Genomic DNA, 24,927 nt, shown 5'->3' with positions numbered 1-24,927 from the left:
GGCTCTGGCAGAAAGGACTGGGCAACCCTCCTGCCAGTGATCTTTGGGGGTGGGTGGGTTTCAGCCAGGAGGGACTGGGTATCCTTCCTGCTTGGGGATATCTCAAAATCACCATTTTGAGCCAATCAGGGCCTTTGTCCCCTCCTACTGCATCCCAAGATGCATTGGGAGGGGGAAGCCCCGACATTTGCAGCAAGCAGCCCTGTAGACAGGAGGGAGTGGGCTTCCCTCCTGTGGTTTTCTCATCTGAAGGTACGGGGGTCTGGAGATATGGGAGGGGGTCCAGGAATATTGGGGGGCGGAGCTGTCAGGGGATGTCGGGGGAGGTCCAGGATGTCAGGGGGATGTTGGGATGTCAGGGGATATCGGGGGGAGGGATGTAGGGCACCCATCAGCTGATCCTGGCAGGGGAAATCCCTATCAGCTGAGCCACCAGGAATCCATGAAACTGGCTCAGCTGATAGGAATTCCTCTTCCGCGATCAGCTGATTTGAAGCCTACGGGTTAGGGGTTTTTTTTTCACTCTTTGGGTGGTGGGAGGGGGCGCGTGATCACTGAGGTAGTAAAGGGGGTCATGCCTTAAATCCTCCAGTGATCTTCTTGTCAGTTTGGGCACCTTTGTGGAACTTACTCAACTCAAACAGGTCTAACTGCTGGTGTCTAAGTTCCCTCTAGGATAGCTTTGATTATGGTTTCAGTACATCCAGGTTGAAGCCCGCCCAGTTCCCGCCCATAACACACCTCCCAGCACGCCCCTTTGATCTCTGGATGCACAGCAGCTTTGAAGTGCTACTGCACATCCAGAAAGTTGGTTTTGATTATCGGACACTTGGATGTCCCTATTATTAGGATGTCCAAGTGCTGACTTGGGCAGTTTTTTGGATGCTTTAAAATTTTGATTATGAGCCCCTTAGTCCAGTGATTTTCCACTTTTTTCATTCCATATTTTTCCGATGGAATGATCACTGGACTAAGCGTGTAGCCCTCGATGGAGACTGCCCCCGCTTTGTTGGTTGGGTGAGAGCTTTTCAGCGGCCCCTCGTAGTAGCCATCATTTTCTCTCTCTTCCCCCTCTGTGGTGTGCCCAGGCCCTACTAGCCCTACTCTAAGGATCTCAAAGTCCCTCCTTGAGGGCTGCAATCCAGTCGGGTTTTCAGGATTTCCCCAATGAATATGCATTGAAAGCAGTACATGCACATAGATCTCATGCATATTCATTGGGTAAATCCTGAAAACCCGACTGGATTGCGACTCTCAAGGAGGGATTTTGAGATCCCTGCCCTACTCGATGAGGAATATAAAAATTATGGAGTACCCAGTATTTTAGTCTGAACTACAGGGATCATCCTGGAAAGCCAGTTTTAAATCTCATATATTACAATATCTAATATATTAATTCATGTAAGCAATATACATCTATACCTCTTCTTTTTCTTCTGCTCTGTGAAGCATTTCTTTTTCCTTGTACAACCTTTCATTTTCTTCTTCTTTTTCTCTTCTAATAGCTGCTAGAGCAGCTTCTAATCTTGCAGCCTCTTCCTGGTGTGTTCGCCATTGCAGAACCTGAAATAAAAGATTTACATGCTTTGTATCTAGACAATGAAAAAGTGGATGCAATACATGGAAAATTATACTCAGTATGAAACGTTTATTACCATCATTTCAAAGTTCAGTAATATTGACATAGTGAAATATAATGTGGAGGTTTGGAGGAAGTGACATCACTGCCCATACTGGTCACTTAGGTCCCAGGCTCCGCTGGACCTGGCCCTTTTTTCCTATTATTAGCACTTAACCTCGGTTTCCTTGCCTGGCAACTGAGCAACTCTTTTCTTAACGGAGGCTCTTTCAGGGAGTATGCTTGATGGGCTGGTGACCCGTCCAGATTTTGTGATTTTTGCTTACCAACCTCCACCTGTACTGAATCAGCTAGCTAAGATGGAGGATATACAGGAAGGCCTGTTGGCAGGGTCACAGTCTGGTGCTGGAGTGCAACCTGTTTTCACAGCGATGTCAGACTCCATGTTGAAGTTTTGTCAACTCCTTGAAGAAATCAAAATGGACATAAAAGCAGTTCGCTCTGAACTTACCACCCTTTCAGCAGATTTGTGGGGCGAAATAGCAGAGCTGGGCGGCCGTGTGTCGGAGTCTGAGAATAGACTCGAGGAGCACCAGGACACAATCACCTCTTGGAAACTTCTCTGCAAGACTGTAAGTCTACCAATTATATTTCATGGATAAAATTGAAGACCTGGAAACAGGTCTCAAAGAAATAACCTGCGCTTCTGGGGTTTGCCGGAGTTGCCTGAGTATAATAACTTCAACTTGACTATTCGGAATTTGGTGAGTACGCTCTTAGCAAATTCTTATAAACTGCTGGCACCTGAGAATATATCCATTGAGCGAGCGCATAGAGCCCTGGGTCATCCACACATGAGTTTGCCTCATGATATTGTGGCTTGTTTCTCTGATTTCAAATTGAAGGAGCTTATTTTGTTGACTGCTCACAAATTGGAAGCCTTTACTTGGGATACTTACTCTATCCAGTTTTTCCAGGATCTGGTTGCTACTACATTACACCGTAGGAGTGAACTGAAGCCTTGCAAACACCTATTGGTAGATAAGGGAATCAAATACAGTATAAGTGGCAGTATCCTTTTGCACTTTATTTCTACCCGGAGGGTAAATTACAGAGACTACATACACTGGAGGAGGCACACAATCTGTTTTCGGAGCTTGCACCATCTATGCCAAACCCCACTGTGGCTGCAGGGCCTACTTTGAAGCTGACTTTTTTTTCTATGTCTCTTGCTTACTGTTTCCATGTGAAATAATCTATATTATTAAAATGAAAATTCTAATAAACTAAAGACCTTCAATGACTTCAGGTGAGAAAAATGAAACACACACACACACTTTACAGAACTTCATACCAATCCAATAGCCAGTCTGAGATATTGTTAATTTCTTTCCCTTCTGCTCCTCCATTTACAGTATTTCACAATAATATTGAAACTATTGGCCATACTCATAGACACCCTTTGTAATCGATTCTAGAGGTAGTACTGTTATTGAGAGAACCTGGAGTGGACAGGTTTGTTAGATCAATTGGTCTGATGTCAACAAGTTCACTAAGGGCTCCTTTTACAAAGGTGTGCTAAGTGTTTTAGCGTGTGCTAAACGCTAATGCGTGCATGTTAGTCTATGGACGCGTTAACGGTTAGCATGCGTGTATATTTAGCGTCAACTAAAATGCATACGCACCTTAGGAAAACAGGGGGTAAGTTTCATAAAAAAAAAAAGAAAAAGTATATAGCAAGTATGTTGTCTTCATTTTGCTGGGAAATGGATTTTACCATTTGCTCCAATTACAGTAAAGTACAATAATAATGTTAACACAATACAACATCTACTGTGTTTCCCCGAAAATAAGACAGTGTCATATTAATTTTAGGCCCAAAAAAGGCACTAGGTCTTATTTTCAGGGTATGTACATGATCATCTTTCCCTTCCTCTCTTTCACCCCAATTCTTCCTCTTTCTTTTCTCTCCCCCACATGTGCAGCATCTTTCCTCCCCTCCCTCCCATCCTTCATGTAGCAGGACCCTTGTCCAGCTTCCCTTCCCTCTCTCCCATCCCTTGTGCAGCAGGACCCTTGAGAGAGCACCCCCTCTCCCCCAAGCACCCACACCCGCCACGCAGCTGAATCCCCATCCTTCCCTCCCTCCCATCGGAATCCAGCCGCGAGCCCTACTTACCTCCCTAAGCAGGGTCGGGCCAGAGGCACTCTAACAAGCTGCTTCGGCCTTGTCTGCCTGTGAATTCACTCTGTCGCATTACTGATGACATCATCAGTAACACAGCATAGTTCACAGGCGGACAAGGCTGAAACAGCCTGTTAGAAAGCTGCCGGCCCGATGCTGCTTAGGGAGGTAAGTAAGGCTCGCAGCCGGGTTCCAATGGGAGGGAGGGAAGGATGGGGATTCGGCTGCGTGGCAGGTGCGGATGCTCGGGGGGGGGAGGGGCTCTCTCAAGGGTCCTGCTGCACAAGGGATGGGAGGGAGGAAAGGGAAACTGCAGGCAAATCCCAGGACTAGGACTTATTTTGGGGATAGGGCTTATATTAAGACCTACCCCGAAAATCCTGCTAGGGCTTATTTCGGAGAAACAAGGTACTAGTTAGCAAAACTTTATTTATGAATAGGCTAATTTCTGATTATTATAAAATGAATTGCTGTCAAGTTAGATTCTGATTGTGTATTATACTATTAAATTATAATTATTTTCTAGATTCAAGGCTTTAGCTTAATTTTAACAATACAGTCTAACTAGGAAACAAACATGACATTGAGGCATATTTTCATAGCACTTAGACACACAAAGTTTTCTGTACATTACAATGGCACTTTGTGTGTCTAAGGGCTCCTTTTATGAAGGTGCGCTAGTGTTTTTAGCGTGCGCTAAACCCACGCTACGTGGAAAAAACTAACGCCAGCTCTATGGAGGCATTAGCATGTAGCATGCGCTAAAACCGCTAGCGCACCTTCGAAAAGGAGCCCTAAGTGTTTTGAAAATGAACCCCATAATTGATTGCATATATATTCCATCTCACATCAGGATAAACTAATCAAAACTATGCTTATTTTTTTATTTTTTCAAGTTGCTTCCAAACTGCAAATATATTTTCAACATGCACTACAGTAAAACAGGAAGTAAAAGACTGCTATTTCACTGATGATATCTTTGTTAAACAAAATAGTTCTCTCCATATTAACTGGATTGTCTGTTACAGTGTTAGAAAGAATTTTGAAAAATGGAAAATAATTTTAGCTTGATTGCAAAGTTGTGTTGCCGTTGCTTTCCACAAGACACATGATTGCAGTCTGAGTCAATTGGAGTTGTTCTAGATTTGAAACCTCTACTGTGCTTTCATTAACCAGATGCTTTCTGAAGACAGCAGTTCTTTTTTTGACAGAGTAAAATAGTGTGCATCTTTTAAGGAGAGTACAATACCCAACAATTCTATTACAGCTGTGCCTCTGAGAGTAAGTTAGGCATTTCATTGAGTTTTGATAGTAGCTTCATGTTTTGCAAAAGTTACACGGTATCGTCATTCCCCTGTGAACAGGGGCAATAAGAAACTGCCAACTGCTCTCACCTTTGGAAAAGCCATTCTGTAAATTCTAGGAATTTCATAGTAAGCCAATACTGCTCCATTATGAACATAGATGCATGGAGCCTGATTCAGTCATCCTGGCTAGGGTCTAAGTTCTAAATCGCACTGACTCCACTTATAGCCTTGAACAAGTTACTCTCCTTCCCCTTTCCCTTCCATTGGCTCAGGTATAAACTTAGATTATAAGCTCTCTAGGGATTAGGAAATACCTTCCGTACTTGAAAGTAGTTTTGAAGTTCACCTTGAAATGCATGGTTTCCCTTTGAAGCTATGAGATAAAGTAATTTGATTATTCTTTGATATTATCCATTTAAATTTCATTGCTGAATACAGATATGACCAACATTTCTATGTTTAAAGTTAGATCTGCTATTTAGTGGTCCCAACTTCAAACATATAACTTATCTGTTATATTCAGCTGACAAGTATTACCACTAACCCCTTATTCTATAACAGGCACTTCAATATAAGTGCCATTTGTGTAAATGTAGGAGGGGCCGCAGAAATGTTCTCAGCCCAACCGCGAAAAGAATGATGTGGATCCATGAAACAATTCCACACTTTTCTTGACATTTTTCATTTAATTTCATATCAATGAAATGTTCCCTGCTCCATGCGCAGGACAGAAGAGACAGGCAGATCTCTGGAGTCTCAATGTGTGGATGAGACAATGGGGCATGGAGGGTTTTAAATTTTTTAGGAACTGGGCGACATACTGAGGAAGGAGGAGCCTATTCCATAAAAATGGTCTTCACCTTAACCAGGTGGAATCAGGATGCTGATATCAACATTTAAAAAGGAGATAGAGCAGCTTTTAAACTAGAAACTGGGGGAAGGTTGACAGTTGCTCAAAGAAGCATGGTTCAGGACAAGATATCTTTACATATACGATATCATCATAAAAGGGAAAGAGCATCCCAATAGTGAGATTGCAATACAGGCCACAGTAGACTAGGTATCCTTAAATACAGATGAATCTGATTTTAAAGATTGCAAATTATCCCTGCCTACTACTGAGCAAATTGTAAATAGATATGACAAACACTGTTTGAAATGTCTGTATGCAAATGCCAGAAGCCTAAGAAACAAGATGGGAGAGTTAGAATATATTGCACTAAATGAAAAGATAGATATAACAGGCATCTGAGACCTGGTAGAAAGAAGATAACCAATGGGACAAGCTATATCATAGTAATAGTCTGTGGAGGTGTAGTGCTATATGTTAAAGAGGGCCTTGAATCGAATGGACTGAAAATTTTACTGGAGCAGAAACACAACTTGGAATCCCTGTGTAAGGGGGAAGTGATAGAAGTGTACTACCATCTGCTGGATCAAGATGAACGGATAGATGCTGAAATGTTCTAAAAAATTAAGGAGGCTAACAAACTGGGTAACACAATAATAATGGGTGATTTCAACTATCCTGAAATTGACTGGGTAAATGTAACATCAAGGCATACTAGAGAGACAAAATTCCTTGATGAAATCAAGGACTGCTTAATGGAGCAGCTGGTTCAGAAACTGATAAGAGGTGAAGCTATTCTAGATCTAGTTCTTAGTGTAGCACATGAATTGGTGAAGGAGGTAATGATGTTGGGGCCGCTTGATAATAGTGATCATAACATGATCAGATTTGATATAATCCCTGGAATAAGTTCACACAGGAAATCCAATACAGCAGCACTTAACCTTAAAAAAAGAAACCATGATAACATGAGGAGAACGGTATAAAAGACATGGATGTTATTCAAAAATACCATCCTGGAAGCCTAGAGTAGATATATTCCATGTATTAAAAAAGGAGGAAGGAAGATTAAACGGCAGTTGGTATGGTTAAAAAGTGAAGTGAAGGAAGCTATTAGAGCTAAAAGAGAATCCTTCAGAACGTGGAAGAAGGATCCAACTGAAAATAATTGTAAACAACACAAGGAATGTCAAGTCAAATGCAAGGTGCTAATAAGGAAGGCGAAGAGTGACCTTGAAAGGAAGATTGTACTGTAAGCAAAAACACACAGTAAAAACTTTTTTAGGTATATTAAAAGCAAGAAGCTAGGAAGAAATCAGTTGGACTGCTAGACGTCTGAGGGACAAAAGGAAAGACAAGGCCATAATGGAGAGATTAAATTAATTTTTTGACTCGGTCTTCACCAATGAAGATGTGGGGGAGCCACTGATGACAGAAATGGTATTCAATTCTGATGAATCAGAGAAACTCAAGCAAATCTCTGTAACACTGAGAGGAAGTGTTTCTCAGAGGGCGCACCTAATCTGGGAGTGGAGGCTCCAGAAATCGCTAAACGGTATTACTTGAATTATCTTTGCTTCTTTCTCTCAAGTGCTCCTCTGATACAAATGCCTACTGCCAACAGGCACTGGAAAGGACACCTACTAACCATCGGGTCCAGAGCCTGAGAGATAAGCACATGCTCACTCCTGTGGCACAGCCACAAGTGCGCGCCTGGAGGGGCGTGCCATGAGAGGCAGGTCATACCCTTATGAGCCCCTTGGGAGCCACTGGAGCCATCGTAGAGACTGGAGCAGTAAACTATTGCAGATAAGTCAATAAAAAGCTACTATCGTGACTGTTACTATGGGATAACGCAAGGGTAAACCCCGAGTGTCAACCCCATAATATCAGGTCCTATGGACAAACATTTGATTCTTTCTGAGACAATAAAACCTTTGGACAGATTTGATTCAATGTCAGGAGCATCACTCAGCTCCCCAGATCGTACCCTTACCTTCCTCCTGATCTCCCTGGGGGCTTAGATCCTACTGGCTCACAAGCAGCTTCTTTGGAAGCCTCCAACCCTCAACTGGCTTCGGGAATTGTTTTCTCTAAGATGCCACAAATATTTACTGATTCCGTAAGCCAGAGTAAGGGTTCGGATGAAAACCCCAAGGAAGTTACCTTAAAAGATTTGTGGCGTTTAAACACAAGGATGGAGGCAATGTTGAAAAATGTCACTAGCCAGGTACAGATTTTTCCCAGGAAGTAGTAGACAAGTTGGGGAATGTAGATTGCAGCATAGGGAATCTAGACAAACGTGTATTATTGGTGGAAAAACAGGCAAAGAATTTTCAGTCTTTCTTGACGGCATCTAGTAAAGATTCTTTGAATATTCATTATAAGTTGGAAATGATGGAGAATCAGGCAAGGGCAAAGAATTTACATCTTGTAAATTTTCCATCTACCCATTTGTTATCCCCAGAGATACTTCTGAGGAAGTATCTTAAGGAGATACTAGGGTTGCCCAATTCTGATACAATTATATTCTCACATTTTTATTATATCCCCCCCAAAAAAAAAGTTCCAGTAGAAGGGGGTTTGGATCAAATGAGTATGGTGGACTTTGATTTGACTAAATTTTTGGAAGATACCCAGGATTTGATCCAAACCCCGAGCAACATTACTTGTTACCTGTTCAAATGAATTAGATAAAGCTCTTATTATGAAACTTTACTTTCGAAATAGAGAGACAAAATTCTGTGCAAAGTTTTGATGTTTCCCAATGTTGCGAAATCCATACAACTTAGGAGGAAGGTCTTTTTGGCCTTACATCCTAAGGCAGTTGAAATGGGAGCAAAGGCCTCCTTTTACAAAACTGCGATAGCAGTTTCTAGTGTGGGGAACCACGATGAATGGCCCGCGCTGCTCCTGACGCTCATTGAGTTCCTATGAGCATTGGGAGCAGCGCGGGCAATTTAGTCTGACTCCCCGCGCTAGAAACTGATATCGCAGTTTCGTAAAAGAGGGGGTATATGTTTTGGGACCCGTTGCAATTAAATATGTTTCTTAAAGGGAATAAAATTTAACCTGTGTGGTTTCAGTTTTTTTTGTTTTTTTTTTTAAAAAGGGGGTAAAATAAATGTAGTGCTCATTATTAAGTAAGGAGAAAGGAGGGATGGGGGTTTTCTCCCCCCCTTTTTTTTTTTCTTAAGTTGATTACTTATTTAATTTTTTCTTAAACAAATGAAGGCTTCTCTCTCATTTCTTGTGGGCTAGATGGATTTGCTTAGTTTATTTATACTGTGTGTACTTTCTTTTTTCCTTTTAATAATTGTTCACGAATCCATATCCTTACTTTGTGAATGTAACATTGTAAAAATATTTCAATCTATATATATAAAATCGGAGGTATGTATGTGTGTATATATGTGTGTGTGTATGTGCCGCGATCACGCAAAAACGGCTTGTCCGATTTGAACGAAACTTGGTATGCAGATCCCTCACTACCTGGGGTGATATGTTCTGGGGGTCTCGCGGCCCACCTGCACATGTGGGCGGAGCTACAAACATAAAATCATATTTCACCCATTCATGTCAATGGAAAAAATGTAAAAAGCTGCCATTCTCACAGTAATTCAAAAACGGCTTGACCGATTTGAACAAAACTTGGTATGCAGATCCCTCACTACCTGGGGTGATATGTTCTGGGGGTCTCGCGGCCCACCTACACACGTGGGCGGAGCTACAAACAGAAAATCAGATTTCACCCATTCATGTCAATGGAAAAAATGTAAAAAGCTGCCATTCTCACTGTAATTCAAAAACGGCTTGACCGATTTGAACGAAACTTGGTATGCAGATCCCTCACTACCTGGGGTGATATGTTCTGGGGGTCTCGCAGCCCACCTGCACACGTGGGCGGAGCTACAAACAGAAAATCAGATTTCACCCATTCATGTCAATGGAAAATATGTAAAAAGCTGCCATTCTCACAGTAATTCAAAAACGGCTTGACTGATTTGAACGAAACTTGGTATGCAGATCCCTCACTACCTGGGGTGATATGTTCTGGGGGTCTCGTGGCCCACAACTCTATGTTGCTTGCTCAAGGGTGGGTTCACCCAAGAATTTATATGTTCTTGCTCCAGGAGGTGAAACTAAAATTGTTGTTTATAATCACGTTTTGCGTTAGTTGTATTGTATTCATTTTGTCAAATATTTCACATTATAATTTGAATATTGTACTTTTTATTAAGCTGTAAAAAATTACTTTCATTCACCACTATAAAGTATCTTTATTTGAATCCATTTACAGTGTTATTGCTATAATTAAATACCCGTGCAACGCCGGGGCATCAGCTAGTAATAATAATAAAAAAAAAATCTCTGTAACACTGGATGATGTAATGGGTCAGATTGAGAAACTGAACAGTAGCAAACTGCCTAGACTGAATGATATATATCCCAGAGTGCTGATAGAATTTAAAAATTAACTTGCAGAGCTATTGCTAGCAATTTGTATTTTTTCTTTAAAATCCAGCATAGTACCGGAAGACTGGAGGGTGGCCAATGTGATGCCGATTTTTAAAAAGGGTTCCAGAGGTGATCTGGGAAATTGTAAACCAGTGAGTCTGACCATCGGTGCCAGGCAAAATTATATAGACTATTATAAAGAACAAAACGATAGAACATATAAATAAGCATGAATTAATGAAAAGGGAGGAATCCTATTGGGCTCATAATAAAAAAACTAAGATGTCCAAAACACCGCCTAAGTTGGTAATTGGACGTCCAAATCATTGGGATGTTTAAGTACCTATAATCAAAACCATTTTCCTGAAAAATCTAATTGGCTGTTTCTCCTGCTGTACCTTCAGAGTCATAGGGCATGTTAGGAGGCGTGTTATGGGTGTGTTTTAGGTGGGCTTTGGCTGTGCTTAACTTGGACATCCAGCACATAATCGAACCTTTCCAAAGGCGTCCTGGACAGAGCTTAGACATTCAGAGCTAGACCTGTTTTAGAAGTGTCTAAGTGCCACAAAGGTGCCCAAACTGAACAATGACCACTGGATACATTAAGGTATGACCCCCCACACTGCCCCACTCACTAACCCCCTCCCATTCCACCAAAATTCTGAATGAAAGAGTACATACATGTCTAGAACAGCAGCACTTGGTATGGGAAAGCCTAGTAGAACAGGTGTCTTAAGTAACCTGGTGGAAGGGCTAATAAACCATAGAGAGGATGATCCAGGCCCATAAAGCACTCTAACCACTACATTTATGGTAGAAAGTGTGAGCCCACCATAACCCTACTCTACTGCCATATAGGTGCCACCTGCAGCCTTGAGATCTATTGGGGTAGTAGGGTGGGTCTAGTAGGGTTTGGGAGAGTTTTGGAGGGCTCAGCATAAATTATAAGGGGTACATGATAAAATATACTTCTGGCATTCTTTATGTGAAGTTCACAGCAGTGCCTGCTAAGGTGTTCCACTGCTCTTTTGGCATTTCTATGTGGTCAGTACACCACAACAATGGCCACTCCCACATCCAAATGGTCTGGATTTGGATATTTTCAACTTGGATATTTCTGTGGCCAAAAATGGAATAAAAAGTTAGGTGGCCTAAGGATTAGACATCCTGATGGCCCATATGTCTAAGTAGGCGATTTAAAAAACAACAACATTTTTTTGGGACGTCTAGTGGTTCAGCTTCGAAAATGGATGTTTCTGTGCTTATGATTTTGGATGTTTAGCAGGAAACATCCAAATTGGACTTAGATATCCTATTGAAAATTACCCTCCATATATATTTCGTATTTAAAGAGGGCATTTCAAGAGGTAAAGCTGATTGGAGTTTTGGTTTTACATGTACACTACACATTATAAAATACAAAGTAAATATGTATAAATCAGCATGTGTATATTTCATGTCTAGTCTAGAGCAGGTATAAATTTATGCATTTTTTTCACCACTGGTTGCAATATCAGCAACAATTTTATACATTATCATGGTAATGTGCATGGAGCCTTAACAAACACAGTCACTTAGAGGTGAAAGTGAAACACAAAGACTTAATTGGTGGGAAGGGGTAAAACGCGGACCTCACGGACCTTGCGGATCTAAAACCGCACGTCCTTAAAAATCTGAGGTCCGTGCCACTTATAGTTAGTTTCTGGCTCTGACAGACCTCGATGACAATTTAGCGCTAACGGATCCGTCTCAGCATAGGGAGGGAAAAGTATTAGGATCCGTCAGCGCTAAAATGTCATTGAGGTCTGTCAGAGCCAGAGCTTAGTGCTGGAGTGGCTCTAAAACAAATCCTTTAAACCAGTTTCCTGCAGCCCAAGTAATTTTAAAAATCTAAGGTCCGCGGCTCTGACAGACCTCGATGACATTTTAGCGCTGACAGATCCTAATACTTTTCCCTCCCTATGCTGAGACGGATCCGTCAGCGCTAAATTGTCATCGAGGTCTATCAGACCCAGAAACTAACTATAAGTGGTACGGACCTCAGATTTTTAAGGACGTGCGGTTTTAGATCCGCGAGGTCCATCAGGTCCGTGAGGTCTGCGTTTTACCCCTTCCCTTAATTGGTATTTACAAGAGGGTACAGCCCGTTCACTTCAGACCAAAAAAAGTAAACAGAACTCTCTTTCTTTAAGTTCATGTAATGTTCTTGCAGATCTTAGAAACATAGAAATTGACGGCAGATAAGGGCCACGGCCCATCCAGTCTGCCCACCCAAATGACCTTCCCCTGCCTTTACTTTGCGAATATATCGCACGTGTCGATCCCATTTGGCCTTAAAATCAGGCATGTTGCTGGCCTCAATCACCTGGAGTGGAAGACCATTCCAGCGATCAACCACTCTTTCGGTGAAAAAGAAGTTCCTGGTGTCACCACGCAGTTTCCCGCCTCTGATTTTCCACGGATGTCCTCTTGTTGCCGTGGGACCCTTGAAAAAGAAGATATCCTCTTCTGCATCGATGCGGCCTGTGAGATACTTGAACGTCTTGATCATGTCTCCCCTCTCTCTGCGCTCCTCGAGCGAGTATAGCTGTAATTTATCTAACCGTTCTTCGTATGGGAGATCCTTCAGTCCCGAGACCATCCGGGTGGCCATTCTCTGGACCAACTCCAGCCTCAGCACATCCTTACGGTAATGCGGCCTCCAGAATTGCACACAGTATTACAGGTGGGGTCTCACCATGGATCTATACAAAGGCATAATGACTTCAGGCTTACGGCTGACGAAACCCCTGCGTATGCAACCTATGATTTGTCTTGCCTTGGAAGAAGCTTGCTCCACTTGATTGGCAGCCTTCATGTCCTCACTGACAAGGTCCCATAGTCTCAGTGAGTACTAGTTTTGTCTTCTCAATTATCCAAACTAGTTCTTGTGTTCACAATTCACAATTAACCAAACTCAAAATTAGAACTTCACAACACAACACCAAATGCCTCAACTGTGCAATCTTTTGCTAACTTATTCAAAGATATAGGTAGAAGGCAGCTCATAGAAACATAGAAAATGATGGCAGAAAAGGGCCACGGCCCATCGAGTCTGCCCACACTAATGACTCACCCCCTAACTACTCCTGGGGCTTGTCTTCAAACCCTGTGACTCCAACTTGGAACATCCCTGGAGGACCCCTTACTCCTTACTTGGGATCTCCCTGTTTTATTTCCACTCTGACGCTTTAACCCCCTCTTTTACTAAGGTGCAATAACCGATTTAGCACGTGCAAACTGATTTAGCGTGCGCTAATCAAATTAGTACACGCTAAACACTAACGCATCCATAGACTAACATGCACGCATTAGTGTTTAGCGTGTGCTAATTCGATTAGCGCACACTAAATAAGTTTGTGCGCGCTAAATCGATTAGCGCACCTTAGTAAAAGGACCTATAAGTTTCTCTTACTGGGTCCTGGCTGGGTCCAACTAGTTCTGTTCCATTAAGTGACCCAGTGAGGCAGTGCATTTAAGGAAACCTGACACTCCATCATAGTTACTTATAAAATTGCTTCTCTTTACAGTATATGTATATTGGATACATCTACTGATGTGGCTGTTAGGGATGTACACATAAAATCTTTTGCTAGTTGTTGGTTTATGTTCAGACTTTGTTCCCTGATATCGGATATTTTTCAGTCCATTTTATACATTCATATAAACTTTTTTTTAATGGATTAGAGCCTTTTAACAAACAGAATATTTTAATTGACTTTACACATATTAATTCATAGGATTGACATATATGAAATCCATTTAACACTACTAAATTTTTTAAAGAAGGACTAATACATCAAATATATACTAATGGATGGACATCTTTAGTAGCCAGTTTAAAATTAAACTCTATATTTGCAATTATAATTAGAGCTAATCTTTATTTCAGCAATTATCTGATGTCCTAGAAATATCAGAAAAACAAACTGTACAATATCCAATGAAGCATGGTTGAAAAGTGGATTGTTCAGTCATCTAAGCTTTGTGTTGACAGCTTTCAAAAGAACTGTAGGAGGCTGATAATGCTACATTAATTATAAAATCATTAAAAGGGCTATGCAAGTGTCAGATTTTCAAATATTCCAAAGTTTAAGCAGCACAATGACTTGATTTATTCAATAGCTAACTACAAGTGTGAGATCTTCACCGATATAGAAAAATGCCCTGCATTGATTTGTGTCTAAATGATGGGGTGCTACCAGATTTTTCTCAGCTTGGTGTAGAATGCAGAGCTGACAAGAGGGGGGCTTTGGCAGTTAGGAGTAGTATTGAACAGATGTTCTTCTGACAGATCCCATAGAGAAAATGCTGCTATTCAACTGTGTCTCACATGGAGAGAGAGAGAGTGGCAATCAGTGGCAATCTAATGAAAGTTTTCTAAGAGCTGAAGAAAGAGATAAACAAGAGATAAAAAAGGATACAAGGTTTATGGTTTTAAACTGCATAAACTTATCGAACGCTTGAAATGGTAGCTTTCCTGTCCAACTGGGCTCACAATAAGGCAAGCAGGGTGTAGTCGTGACTTGCCAACATCAACTTCACAGTGTCACTGGGAGAAGCAAGATTTGAACTCTGGCTTCCCTGGTTCACAATCTACTTAGAAAAGCAGGTTCAGCAACGGTACAGAGAAAGTAGGCATAATTATTAGGTAACCTGTAAACTAATCAAATATTTATGTTAATTCAACTGTAAATTAACCACACATCTCCAATTTCTATGTGATAACTTTTAATGTATAGAATTTATGTATTCAATACTCCGGCCAAATAGTTTTGTAAGGGAACCACCTATATTATATAGTCTTTTCAATAAAATGTCACTTGAGTCAGCGCTTTTATCCGTCGAACCTTAGCCACACCACTTCACAGCTCAATCATTTTATTGCTTTAAGCTTTACGTGTTAATTCTTCATTGGTTCGCTTCCTCCTACCCTTCTTGATAACTATTTTTCTATATCTTAAATATTTAGATATTTCCCATTTTCCTATTAAATACTTTTAAATCTTAAGCTTAAGCAAATTTTAAATGCACTTATCTCAGTGGTCTCTTAACAGGGAGTCATGGCCGACAGAGAGAGTGGTTGATCATTGGAACAAGCTTCCAGTGCAGGTGATCGAGGCAGACAGCGTGCCAGACTTTAAGAATAAATGGGATACCCATGTGGGATCCCTACGAGGGTCAAGATAAGGAAATTGGGTCATTAGGGCATAGACAGGGGGTGGGTAAGCAGAGTGGACAGACTTGATGGGCTGTAGCCCTTTTCTGCCGTCATCTTCTATGTTTCTATATTTCTATGTTTCTATGCTTCACAGTCGCTTTCTCCCATTAAGGTTACCACCATCCCTCTCGACCTCTTTATCAAGTGGTTGTCCAGTTTTTTATTAGTCACAGAATGATTCTGGGACGAGTGAATTTTGTATAAACTAAAAAGAAGGAATACTTGTTTGCAGTTCATCGAATGTTTTTGCTACATGATTTAAGGACTTTTGAGGGTTGCAAGCCATATGATTTAAGGCTGGAACTTATTGATTGAGTCCTGGAATAACTGTACGATGTAAGAGGCCCTGTGATCTATTAGTTTGCACAAGTTCTGATGCCTCTCTCCCTCAGGTTTTATGATTGATATATTGAGTTATTATGAGTGTCCTGTCCAAAGATTTATAGATGTTAAAATAAAAGACAACAGTTTTGAATATACTGACTCAGAAGAGTTTAGAGTTCATGTAGAATTTATGTATGACAGGAATGCTCTTTATATTCTAATTACTGTTACTGCCATGTTAGTTAGTAGGGTGCTATCGACTCATGTTCGAGTCCTAGTGACTTCATGAATTACAGATCTAAAAAGAAATCAATTTTGTGCTAGTCCAGTAAGGTCCTCCAGCGCCATTCCCATGGTTGTTTTCAACGTGTCCAGCCATCTGATTGCAGGTTGCCCTCTTTGCCTGGTTCCTTCGATCTTCTCAAACATGATGTCCTTCTCCAATGATCTTTCTCTTCTGACAGTATGACCAAAATAACACAGTCGTAACTGCATCATTTGGGCTTCGAGTGACATAGTGGGTTTGATCTCTTCCAGAACCTATTTGCTCATTCTTCTGGTGGTCCTCAGCATGCATAAAATCCTTCTTCAACACCAAAGCTCAAATGAGTCAATCTTCTTTCTCTCTTGTTTCCATAGTATCCAGGTTTTGAATCCATAATTGACTACTGAGAAAATGAGGGTATGGACAATTCTGATCTTCGTTTGGAGTGTTATTTCCTTGCCTTTAAAAACTTTTATCAAGAGCCTTCATTGAAGAGCAGCCCAGTGTTATTCTGCAAAGTATTTCTTCCCTGCTAGTTGCTTATTTGTTTATCAAAGAGCCCAGGAGATTGAAATCCTTCACAACTAATATTCTATTGTCTTCTTTCTCCGCATTATCACCCTCGTCGACGGGGAGTAACATCTTTTCTCAAGTGGACTGTATTGGTAGCCCTGAAATGTATTCTGCTTAAATGGCTAGAGGCTGAAGCTCTGGATCTTCATAGTTTCATAGTTTATTAAAAATGTGATTAAACGTTGATTATTCTTCTGCAGTGTGAACAAAAAGATATTTTGTATCTTTCCTCTTTGCCAGGGTGATCATTTCAACGTACCTGGGAACCCTTTTGGAACACTATGACTCCTTTGACTCAGAGTCACCTATTGAATTGTTGATTCTCTCATTTGTTTACTTTGTTTATTGCAATTTTTTCGATTCCTTTCACCCTTACTTTGGCTTGACGGAGGACTGGGGTGGGGGTTAGGGTTGTTCTAGTTTTATTGCCATTTGAAAAAATTTGAGCCTGTATTTCTTCAGTTGTGTTCTTTGTATACCCTGTATTTTTGTGCTCAATAAAAATCATTTGAACATATTCTATTTTGTCTTCAAGCTCAAAATCTTCATCATTTTCCATGTTTATGATCTTCGCCTTGTTTATTTTCAGTTCTAATCCATGTTATGACTTTCAACTTTGACTTTTTTCAGTAGATACAGTATATCTTCCTTGCTACTGGTGATGAGTGTTATATCATCTGCATAGTGCAGGTTGTTTATATTTTGACCATCAACTTTGAAACTAATGCTTTCTTTTTCCAAATTTGATTTCTGAAGTTTGTTTTGCTGTAAAATTTGAACAGGTAAGGTGACAAGATGTATCCTTGCCTGATGCAACGTTTTATTGAAAACCAATCAGTATTGCCATATTCTGTTCTCACTGCAGCTTCTTGATTTTCATAGAAGCTTTTTATCATCTGAGTTATGTGTTTGGGTATTCCATAGTTTATTGTTTGTAGACAATGAAGCAAAAGTATAGGGGCTTTTGGTATTCTTTGTTCTTCTCCAATATCCATCTAACATGCAGACTTTAGAATTTTCTTTGCTGTATTGATTTGTTCTTATATATCATAACAACGGGTCTATTTACAAGATGTTTTCTCACTTATGTGTCCATGGGCAAAACATTTATGGGTCAATATGAAGCTGAGGAGTTATGAGGCCATAGCTAAATGAAGCAAGAGCAATTATCTGGCCTCAAAGGGAGAAAGAAAGCAGGAGAGAACATCTGCCACAAGTTTTGTGAAAGTGAGCCCCAGGTGAACTAAGGACAAGAAGCAGGTTAGCCCTGTTAAGATCTAACCCTCACTGAGACATTGAAAAACAAGCAGCTTCTGTGGGTGTTAGGAGATGAGGCAGGAACTGTTATCTAGCCTTCCTAAGAAATAACATGTGCTCTTCTTGAAGTTGACAATCCATCTCAAGTTCTGCAGGAGTTGGACCATTCTTGAAATGACCAGTTTACCTCTTCCATGGATGAGGGCCCTGAATAGCCAATCGCCCAAAAATGGGTGTACTTGGATCAGTGGCATAGCAAGTGTGAGAGGCACCTGGGGTGGTGGTACTCCTCCCCTACCCTCTTCTCCACCCCCGCTCCTTTCCTGTCCTCCTCCCCCTACCACGCGTACACCCCTTCCCTACCCCATATCTCGTTTAACTTCCCCAGCACAAGCAGTATGATGAACTTGCTGCCCGCATCAGTGTCGGCACGAGACCCAGAAGTTACATCAGAGGAAGAGCTGATGCTGGCGCATGCAGCAGGTGGAGTTGCTGCTTGCGCCAGTGAAGAGATAGAGGTACAGTGGGGGGGGGGAATGAAGACGGGCATGTGAGGGGGGAGGAGTGGGAAGGAGCAGGCGGGCGTAGAGGAAGAGCACATGCACCCTCACTAAGACAGAGCTCACGATGGACCACGATGCCCCCTCTTACTACACCATTGACTTGGATCCTCACCTTGCACTGGTGCGCTGCTACCACCACCATCACCTTGGTAAAGGTGCAAGGTGCTGTGGCAAGGCCAAAGGGGAGAGCAGAGAATTGGAAATGCTGCTCCAGTACATGGAACCGCAAGTACCTCTTGTGAGCTGGAAGAATGGGAACATAAGAACATAAGAATAGCCTTACTGGGTCAGACCAATGGTCCAGCAAGCCCAGTAGCTCGTTCTCACGGTGGCCAATCCAGGTCACTAGTACATGGCCAAAACCCAAGGTGTAGCAATATTCCATGCTACTGATACAGGGCAAGAAGTGGCTTCCCTCATGTCTTTCTCAATAACAGATTATGGACTTTTCCTCCAGGAACTTGTCCAAAACTTTCTTAAAACCAGCTACGCTATCCGCTTTTACCACATCCTCTGGCAATGTGTTCCAGAGCTTAACTATTCTCTGGGTCACTTGATGTGCTGAGTGGAGCAAGACGTGTCTTGCATGAGTTCCGGGGCCCCTGGTCCTTTCCCTCCTTCCTAAGTCTCACTTTTGGCTGTTTTGTTGTGGCGGTGAATCGTGCAGTGTATGGGCAGATTTGTTTAACATATTCCTTCGGAGATGAGCAGAAAAGCCACCCGTAAAGACAAAGAAAAAGACAAGCAGTCCCAGAAGCCTGATCCCAAGATGGCGGTGGCAGAGTTGGGATCCGCGCTCACACTGTCAGCCGAACACATTGAGGCACTATCAACCTCAGTGGTGCGCACCCTGGACTCCTGCTTTGAGCACCTGTCACGGCAGCTCTCGGCATTGGAAAATCTGCTCGCCGAAATAACCAGGCGCATGGGAGAATTGGAGTCCCGGGAAATGCTGGTCAAAGAGGCGGGTGACGGATACTTGCTCCAGTGCCGAAGGGGTTACGTTGCTTTCTGAGAAAAGCCATTTTGCTAGGGAAAAAGGTAATAATTCTGCACTGGCTGGACCCATCACCCTCCTCTTTACAACAATGGAGGGCGACTATGATCCAATTGCTACAGATGGAACGTCAGATGGTTCCTCATATAGAGTCCCGAGTGGGTCAGCGTTTACAAGAGGTATGGGCCCCTTTTTGGAATACTTTAATGCCTGCAGCACATAGCTATCTACTTAATATGTAATGTTCGTCTTTGCTTGTTAGCTTTTCTTGAATTACTCACTGTTATGCTGCTCTTACAGTGAGTTCAGGAGACACGATTTTACCTGGGCCACACCTGCAGTTTATTTAGAGTGTGGGGAGGGTGGGAGAGTGGGGGGGGAGGGAGAAAATTGTAAAACTATTTCTCTTCGTATTGCAGACTATGGATCTATGTTATTGTATTGGCTATTGCTGTGTATTTTTGCCAGAAGTTATTCTTTGTTCTGATCAATAAAGATGATTTTTAAAAAAGTATTTTCCTGTAACTTCATTGAGTGTCCCCTAGTCTTTGTAATTTTTGACGGAGTGAAAAATCGATCCACTTGTACCGTTCTACTCCACTCAGGATTTTGTAGACTTCAATCATATCTCCCCTCAGCCGTCTCTTTTTCAAGCTGAAGAGCCCTAACCATTTTGGTCTTTCCTCATATGAGAGAAGCCTATATTTCTGGTGCCTGTGGCTCAGGGTGACTAAAGTAGGGAAAATCCTGTTATAAATCCTGTGTTTTAGGGTAGCACTGATAGAACCTGCATTTTTGTTTAAAATACTGTGTTTTAGGTGGTATAGAGCCTATATTTCTGGTGCCTGTGGCTCAGGGTGACTAAAGTAAGGAAAATCCTGTTATAAATCCTGTGTTTTAGGGTAGCACTGATAGAACCTGCATTTTTGTTTAAAATACTGTGTTTTAGGTGGTATAGAGCCTATATTTCTGGTCACTTCACAACCAATCAAGTCACTTCACAACCAATCAAGATGACCTTTATTCTATGCAATCACTGTGGTGCTTTAATTCCAAGACATACTATTTGGAGGCTTAAGGCTTGCCCCATCTGTCTTCAACTTGCCAGTATTAAGGAGGAGCTCTGCAAACTTAAACAGGAATTGAATACAATTAAAACAGCTTCCATCACTCCACAAAATCATACCAACTTACCACCTCTACCTCAAAGAATAAAACAGCCCAGGAATAAATGGGTCACAGTAGGCTCAGGAAGACTGCGACATGTAACACAGAAACATCCACCTTCACTAATATTACCTCTACAGAATTCCTTCGCTCCACTAGTGCACTGCGATACTCAGGAAAACAGAAGGGAGGTGGGACTGGAACCAATGAAGGAAACTCAAGAGAACAAGAGCACCCTAAGTACAAATAAAAAAGCCAAAAACAGAAAACTATTACTGTTGGGGGATTCCATCATCAGAGGCATTAACCTTGGAACACAGGGCGAGGAGACCAAAATAGTGAAATGTCTTCCAGGATCCTCAGCTACCAGGAGTTCCAGGCAAATACTGACTATAATTAAGGAAGAAACTAAGGATTTTAACACTGATGTTGTTATCCATCTGGGAACAAATAACCTGGCCAACAACTCCACACTTGCAGCACAGAAAGCTTTTCGGGAGCTTGGTGAGGGCGTGAAACCTTTTGTAAAGACTTTAGCTTTTTCTGAAATACTGCCTGCATATGGAAAAGGAGAGCAAAGAGTGAAAAACACAGAGGACTTTAATAGATGGCTCAGAGCCTGGTGTCATCAAGAAGGCTTCAGGTACATAGGAGGATGGGGAAATACATGGAAGGACAAGAAGCTATATTGCACTGATGGGCTACATATTACTACAGCAGGAAAAAAAAACCTTGCAGAGAAATTTAGACAATATTTTTCTAGGCATTTAAACTAGAAGGTGGGGGTGGTGTATGTACGAAGGACAATTATAGAGACCACCCCCGGCAAAAGAAAAGATGTGATAGTAGTAAAGGCTGCAACATAAGCAATATCAGCAACTCATTTCTTAGTATTGCAACGGAAAGTGAAACGACACAAAAATCCATACGAAAAAGGAGATTATCGCTGAAAAATAGCTGGAAAGCGATGACCACAAATGCTCGCAGTCTAAGCAACAAAGTTCATAAGAACATAAGAACATAAGCAGTGCCTCCGCCGGGTCAGACCATGGGTCTATCCTGCCCGGCAGTCCGCTCCCGCGGCGGCCCAAACAGGTCACGACCTGTCTGAATCACCAGAAGGGGCTCCCTTGCCACCTTGGTTTCTCATTGAAGTCCTATCTTCCCATCGTAGTCCTAACCCTCCGGTCTTGCACATGCACGACCTGTTGGGTTTCTATACTTATTACCTGGTTAGCTTTCTATACCTGTGTTACATCCCAGCACCTCTCTCAGTATCCCACGATCCCTTTATCCCTCAGGAATCTGTCCAATCCCTGTTTGAATCCCTGTACCGTACTCTGCCTGATCACTTCCTCCGGTAGCGCATTCCAAGTGTCCACGACCCTTTGGGTGAAAAAAAACTTCCTTGCATTTGTTTTGAACCTATCTCCCTTCAGTTTCTCCGAATGCCCCCTCGTACTTGTTGTCCCCTTCAGTCTGAAGAATCTGTCCCTATCCACCCTCTCTATGCCCCTCATGATCTTGAAGGTCTCTATCATATCTCCCCTGAGCCTCCTTTTTTTCCAGAGAGAAGAGCCCCAGCCTATCCAACCTCTCGGCGTATGGGCAGTGTTCCAGCCCTTTTACCAGTTTCGTTGCTCTCCTTTGGACTCTCTCAAGTACTGCCATGTCCTTCTTGAGGTGTGGCGACCAATACTGAACGCAGTATTCCAGATGTGGACGCACCATCGCTCGATACAATGGCACGATGACTTCCCGCGTCCTAGTTGTTATGCCCCTCTTTATGATGCCCAGCATCCTGTTGGCTTTTTTCGAGGCTGCTGCGCACTGTGCAGATGGCTTCAGTGATGCATCCACCAGCACACCCAAGTCTCTCTCAAGTCTGCTTTCTCCCAACAATGCCCCCCCCCAATTTGTAGTTGAACAACGGGTTCTTTTTCCCTATATGCATGACCTTGCATTTTTCCACGTTAAAGCGCATTTGCCATTTGTTTGCCCAGTCTTCCAGCTTGTCCAGGTCCCTTTGCAGGTCCTCACACTCCTCCCTGGACCTAACTCTACCGCACAGTTTGGTATCGTCTGCAAATTTTATAACCTCGCACTTTGCCTCCTTTTCCAGGTCATTGATAAATATGTTGAAGAGTAACGGCCCCAGCACCAATCCCTGTGGCACACCGCTCGTGACTCCCCGCCAGTCAGAATATTGGCCCTTCACTCCGACCCTCTGCAGTCTACCTGACAACCAGTGCTTGATCCATCTGTGCACATCCCCTCCCACCCCGTGGTTCCACAGCTTCCTAAGCAGCCTTTCATGTGGCACCTTGTCGAAAGCCTTTTGAAAATCGAGGTAAATGATGTCTATGGGTTCCCCATTGTCCACCCGACTGCTTATTCCCTCAAAGAAGTACAGAAGGTTCGTTAGGCACGACCTTCCCTTACAGAATCCGTGCTGGCTTATTCTCAGTAGGCCATTCCTCTCGATGTGCTCGCAAATGCCGTCCTTGATCATAGCTTCCACCATCTTCCCTATAATTGAAGTCAGGCTCACCGGCCTGTAGTTCCCGGGGTCACCCCTCGATCCCTTCTTGAAGATAGGTGTGACATTCGCCAATTTCCAGTCCTCTGGTACCTCACCAGTTTTCAAGGATAGGTTGCAAACATGCTGGATTGTGCCCGCTATTTCTTGTCTTAGTTCCTTCAGAACCCTTGGGTGGATCCCGTCCGGGCCCGGTGATTTACCGCATTTTAACCTGTCTATCTGTTTGAGGACATCCTCCTTACTTACCTCTATGTGCTCCAATTTTTCGGCCTGTTCCCCACTCGTGAGCTCCTCTGAGTCCGGTATATTAGATGTGTCTTCGCTCGTGAAAACCGACGAGAAGAACGTGTTCAACCTCTCAGCTACCTCTTTATCCTCCTTAATCACTCCCTTCCTATCCCCATCGTCCAACGGCCCCACCTCCTCTCTCGCTGGTCGCTTCCCCTTTACGTAACTGAAGAATGCCTTGAAGTTTTTCGCCTCCCTGGCCAGCCCCTCTTCGTATTCCCCTTTCGCTTTTCTAACCTCTTGGTGGCATTCCTTTTGGCATTTCCTGTGCGCCTGGTGATTTTCCTCCGTTGGGTCCTTTTTCCATCTCCGGAAGGATACTTTTTTGTCATTTATTGCCCTCTTTACTTCAGTTGACATCCAAACCGGGTCCTTTGATCGCTTGTTCTTGCAGCCTTTCCTGAAACTGGGGACGTACATTCTTTGTGCTTCCTGCAGGGTGTCCCTGAATAGGGTCCAGGCGCTTCCCACAGTCTCCATCCTAAAGATGTTTCTGAGCTTCCTCCCCACCATTTCCCTCATAGCAACATAGTTCCCTTTCTTGAAGTTGAGCGCAGTTGTTGCGGTCCTCCTTACTATGGGTGTCCCCCTTTCTAATGTGAATCTGATCGCGTTGTGATCACTGTTGCCTAGTGGTCCTCCCACTTCTACCCCTCTTGCAGGCCCCCCTAATCCGTTTAGGATGAGGTCAAGAGTAGCACCCCCTCGCGTCGGTTCTTTGACTAGTTGCTCCATGAAGCAGTCCCTCACAGCTTCTACAAATCCTGTTTCCCTAGTGCAGTTGGAGTGACCCGTACTCCAGTCTATTCCCGGGTAGTTGAAGTCCCCCATCACTGTTACACTTCCAGTCCTGCATTCCTGTCTCAATTCCGCTTCCAAGTCGTGTCCGACTCCTTCTGGCGTACCAGGTGGGCGATAGTACAGCCCCAGTTTTATGCCTGCACCCTTGTTTCCCGGCAATTTGACCCATAGCGATTCCAGCCCCTCTGCCTTCGTTGCCATATCCATCCCGACCGAGTGGATAGAGTCCTTTATATATAGTGCAATGCCTCCCCCCTTCTTGTGGGTCCTGTCCCTCCTGTAGAGCTTGTACCCCGGCAGTGCCACATCTCATTGATTTTCCTTTGTCCACCAGGTTTCTGCAATTCCAATTATATCTAGGTCCTCCCCCTTGTCCACGACTTCTAGTTCACCCATCTTGGCCATGAGGCTTCTTGCATTTGCGTATAAGCACCGCAGGTCCCGTAGGTCCCGTCGTTTTTTCCTCCACCTCTGCATTTACCTGGGCCGCCTGCCCTTGGATTTCGGGCAG

General features: G+C 42.9%; 1 protein-coding gene across 2 annotated transcripts in view; it reads right to left on the bottom strand.

Annotated features, from left to right (window-relative positions):
- CCDC148 (coiled-coil domain containing 148) overlaps positions 1-24,927 on the bottom strand; it is a 169,298-nt gene that overhangs the window by 40,716 nt on the left and 103,655 nt on the right. For both annotated transcript variants that reach the window (XM_033944463.1, XM_033944464.1), the window contains one exon: positions 1,423-1,563. In XM_033944463.1, the coding sequence (XP_033800354.1) occupies positions 1,423-1,563 (141 nt within the window). The remainder of the gene's footprint in view (positions 1-1,422; positions 1,564-24,927) is intronic.

The sequence above is a fragment of the Geotrypetes seraphini genome, chromosome 5 (assembly GCF_902459505.1).
Source record: "Geotrypetes seraphini chromosome 5, aGeoSer1.1, whole genome shotgun sequence".
Lineage (NCBI taxonomy): Eukaryota > Metazoa > Chordata > Amphibia > Gymnophiona > Dermophiidae > Geotrypetes > Geotrypetes seraphini.
The sequence above is the reverse complement of the archived record's forward strand: the minus strand, read 5'-3'. Positions and strand labels throughout refer to the sequence as shown.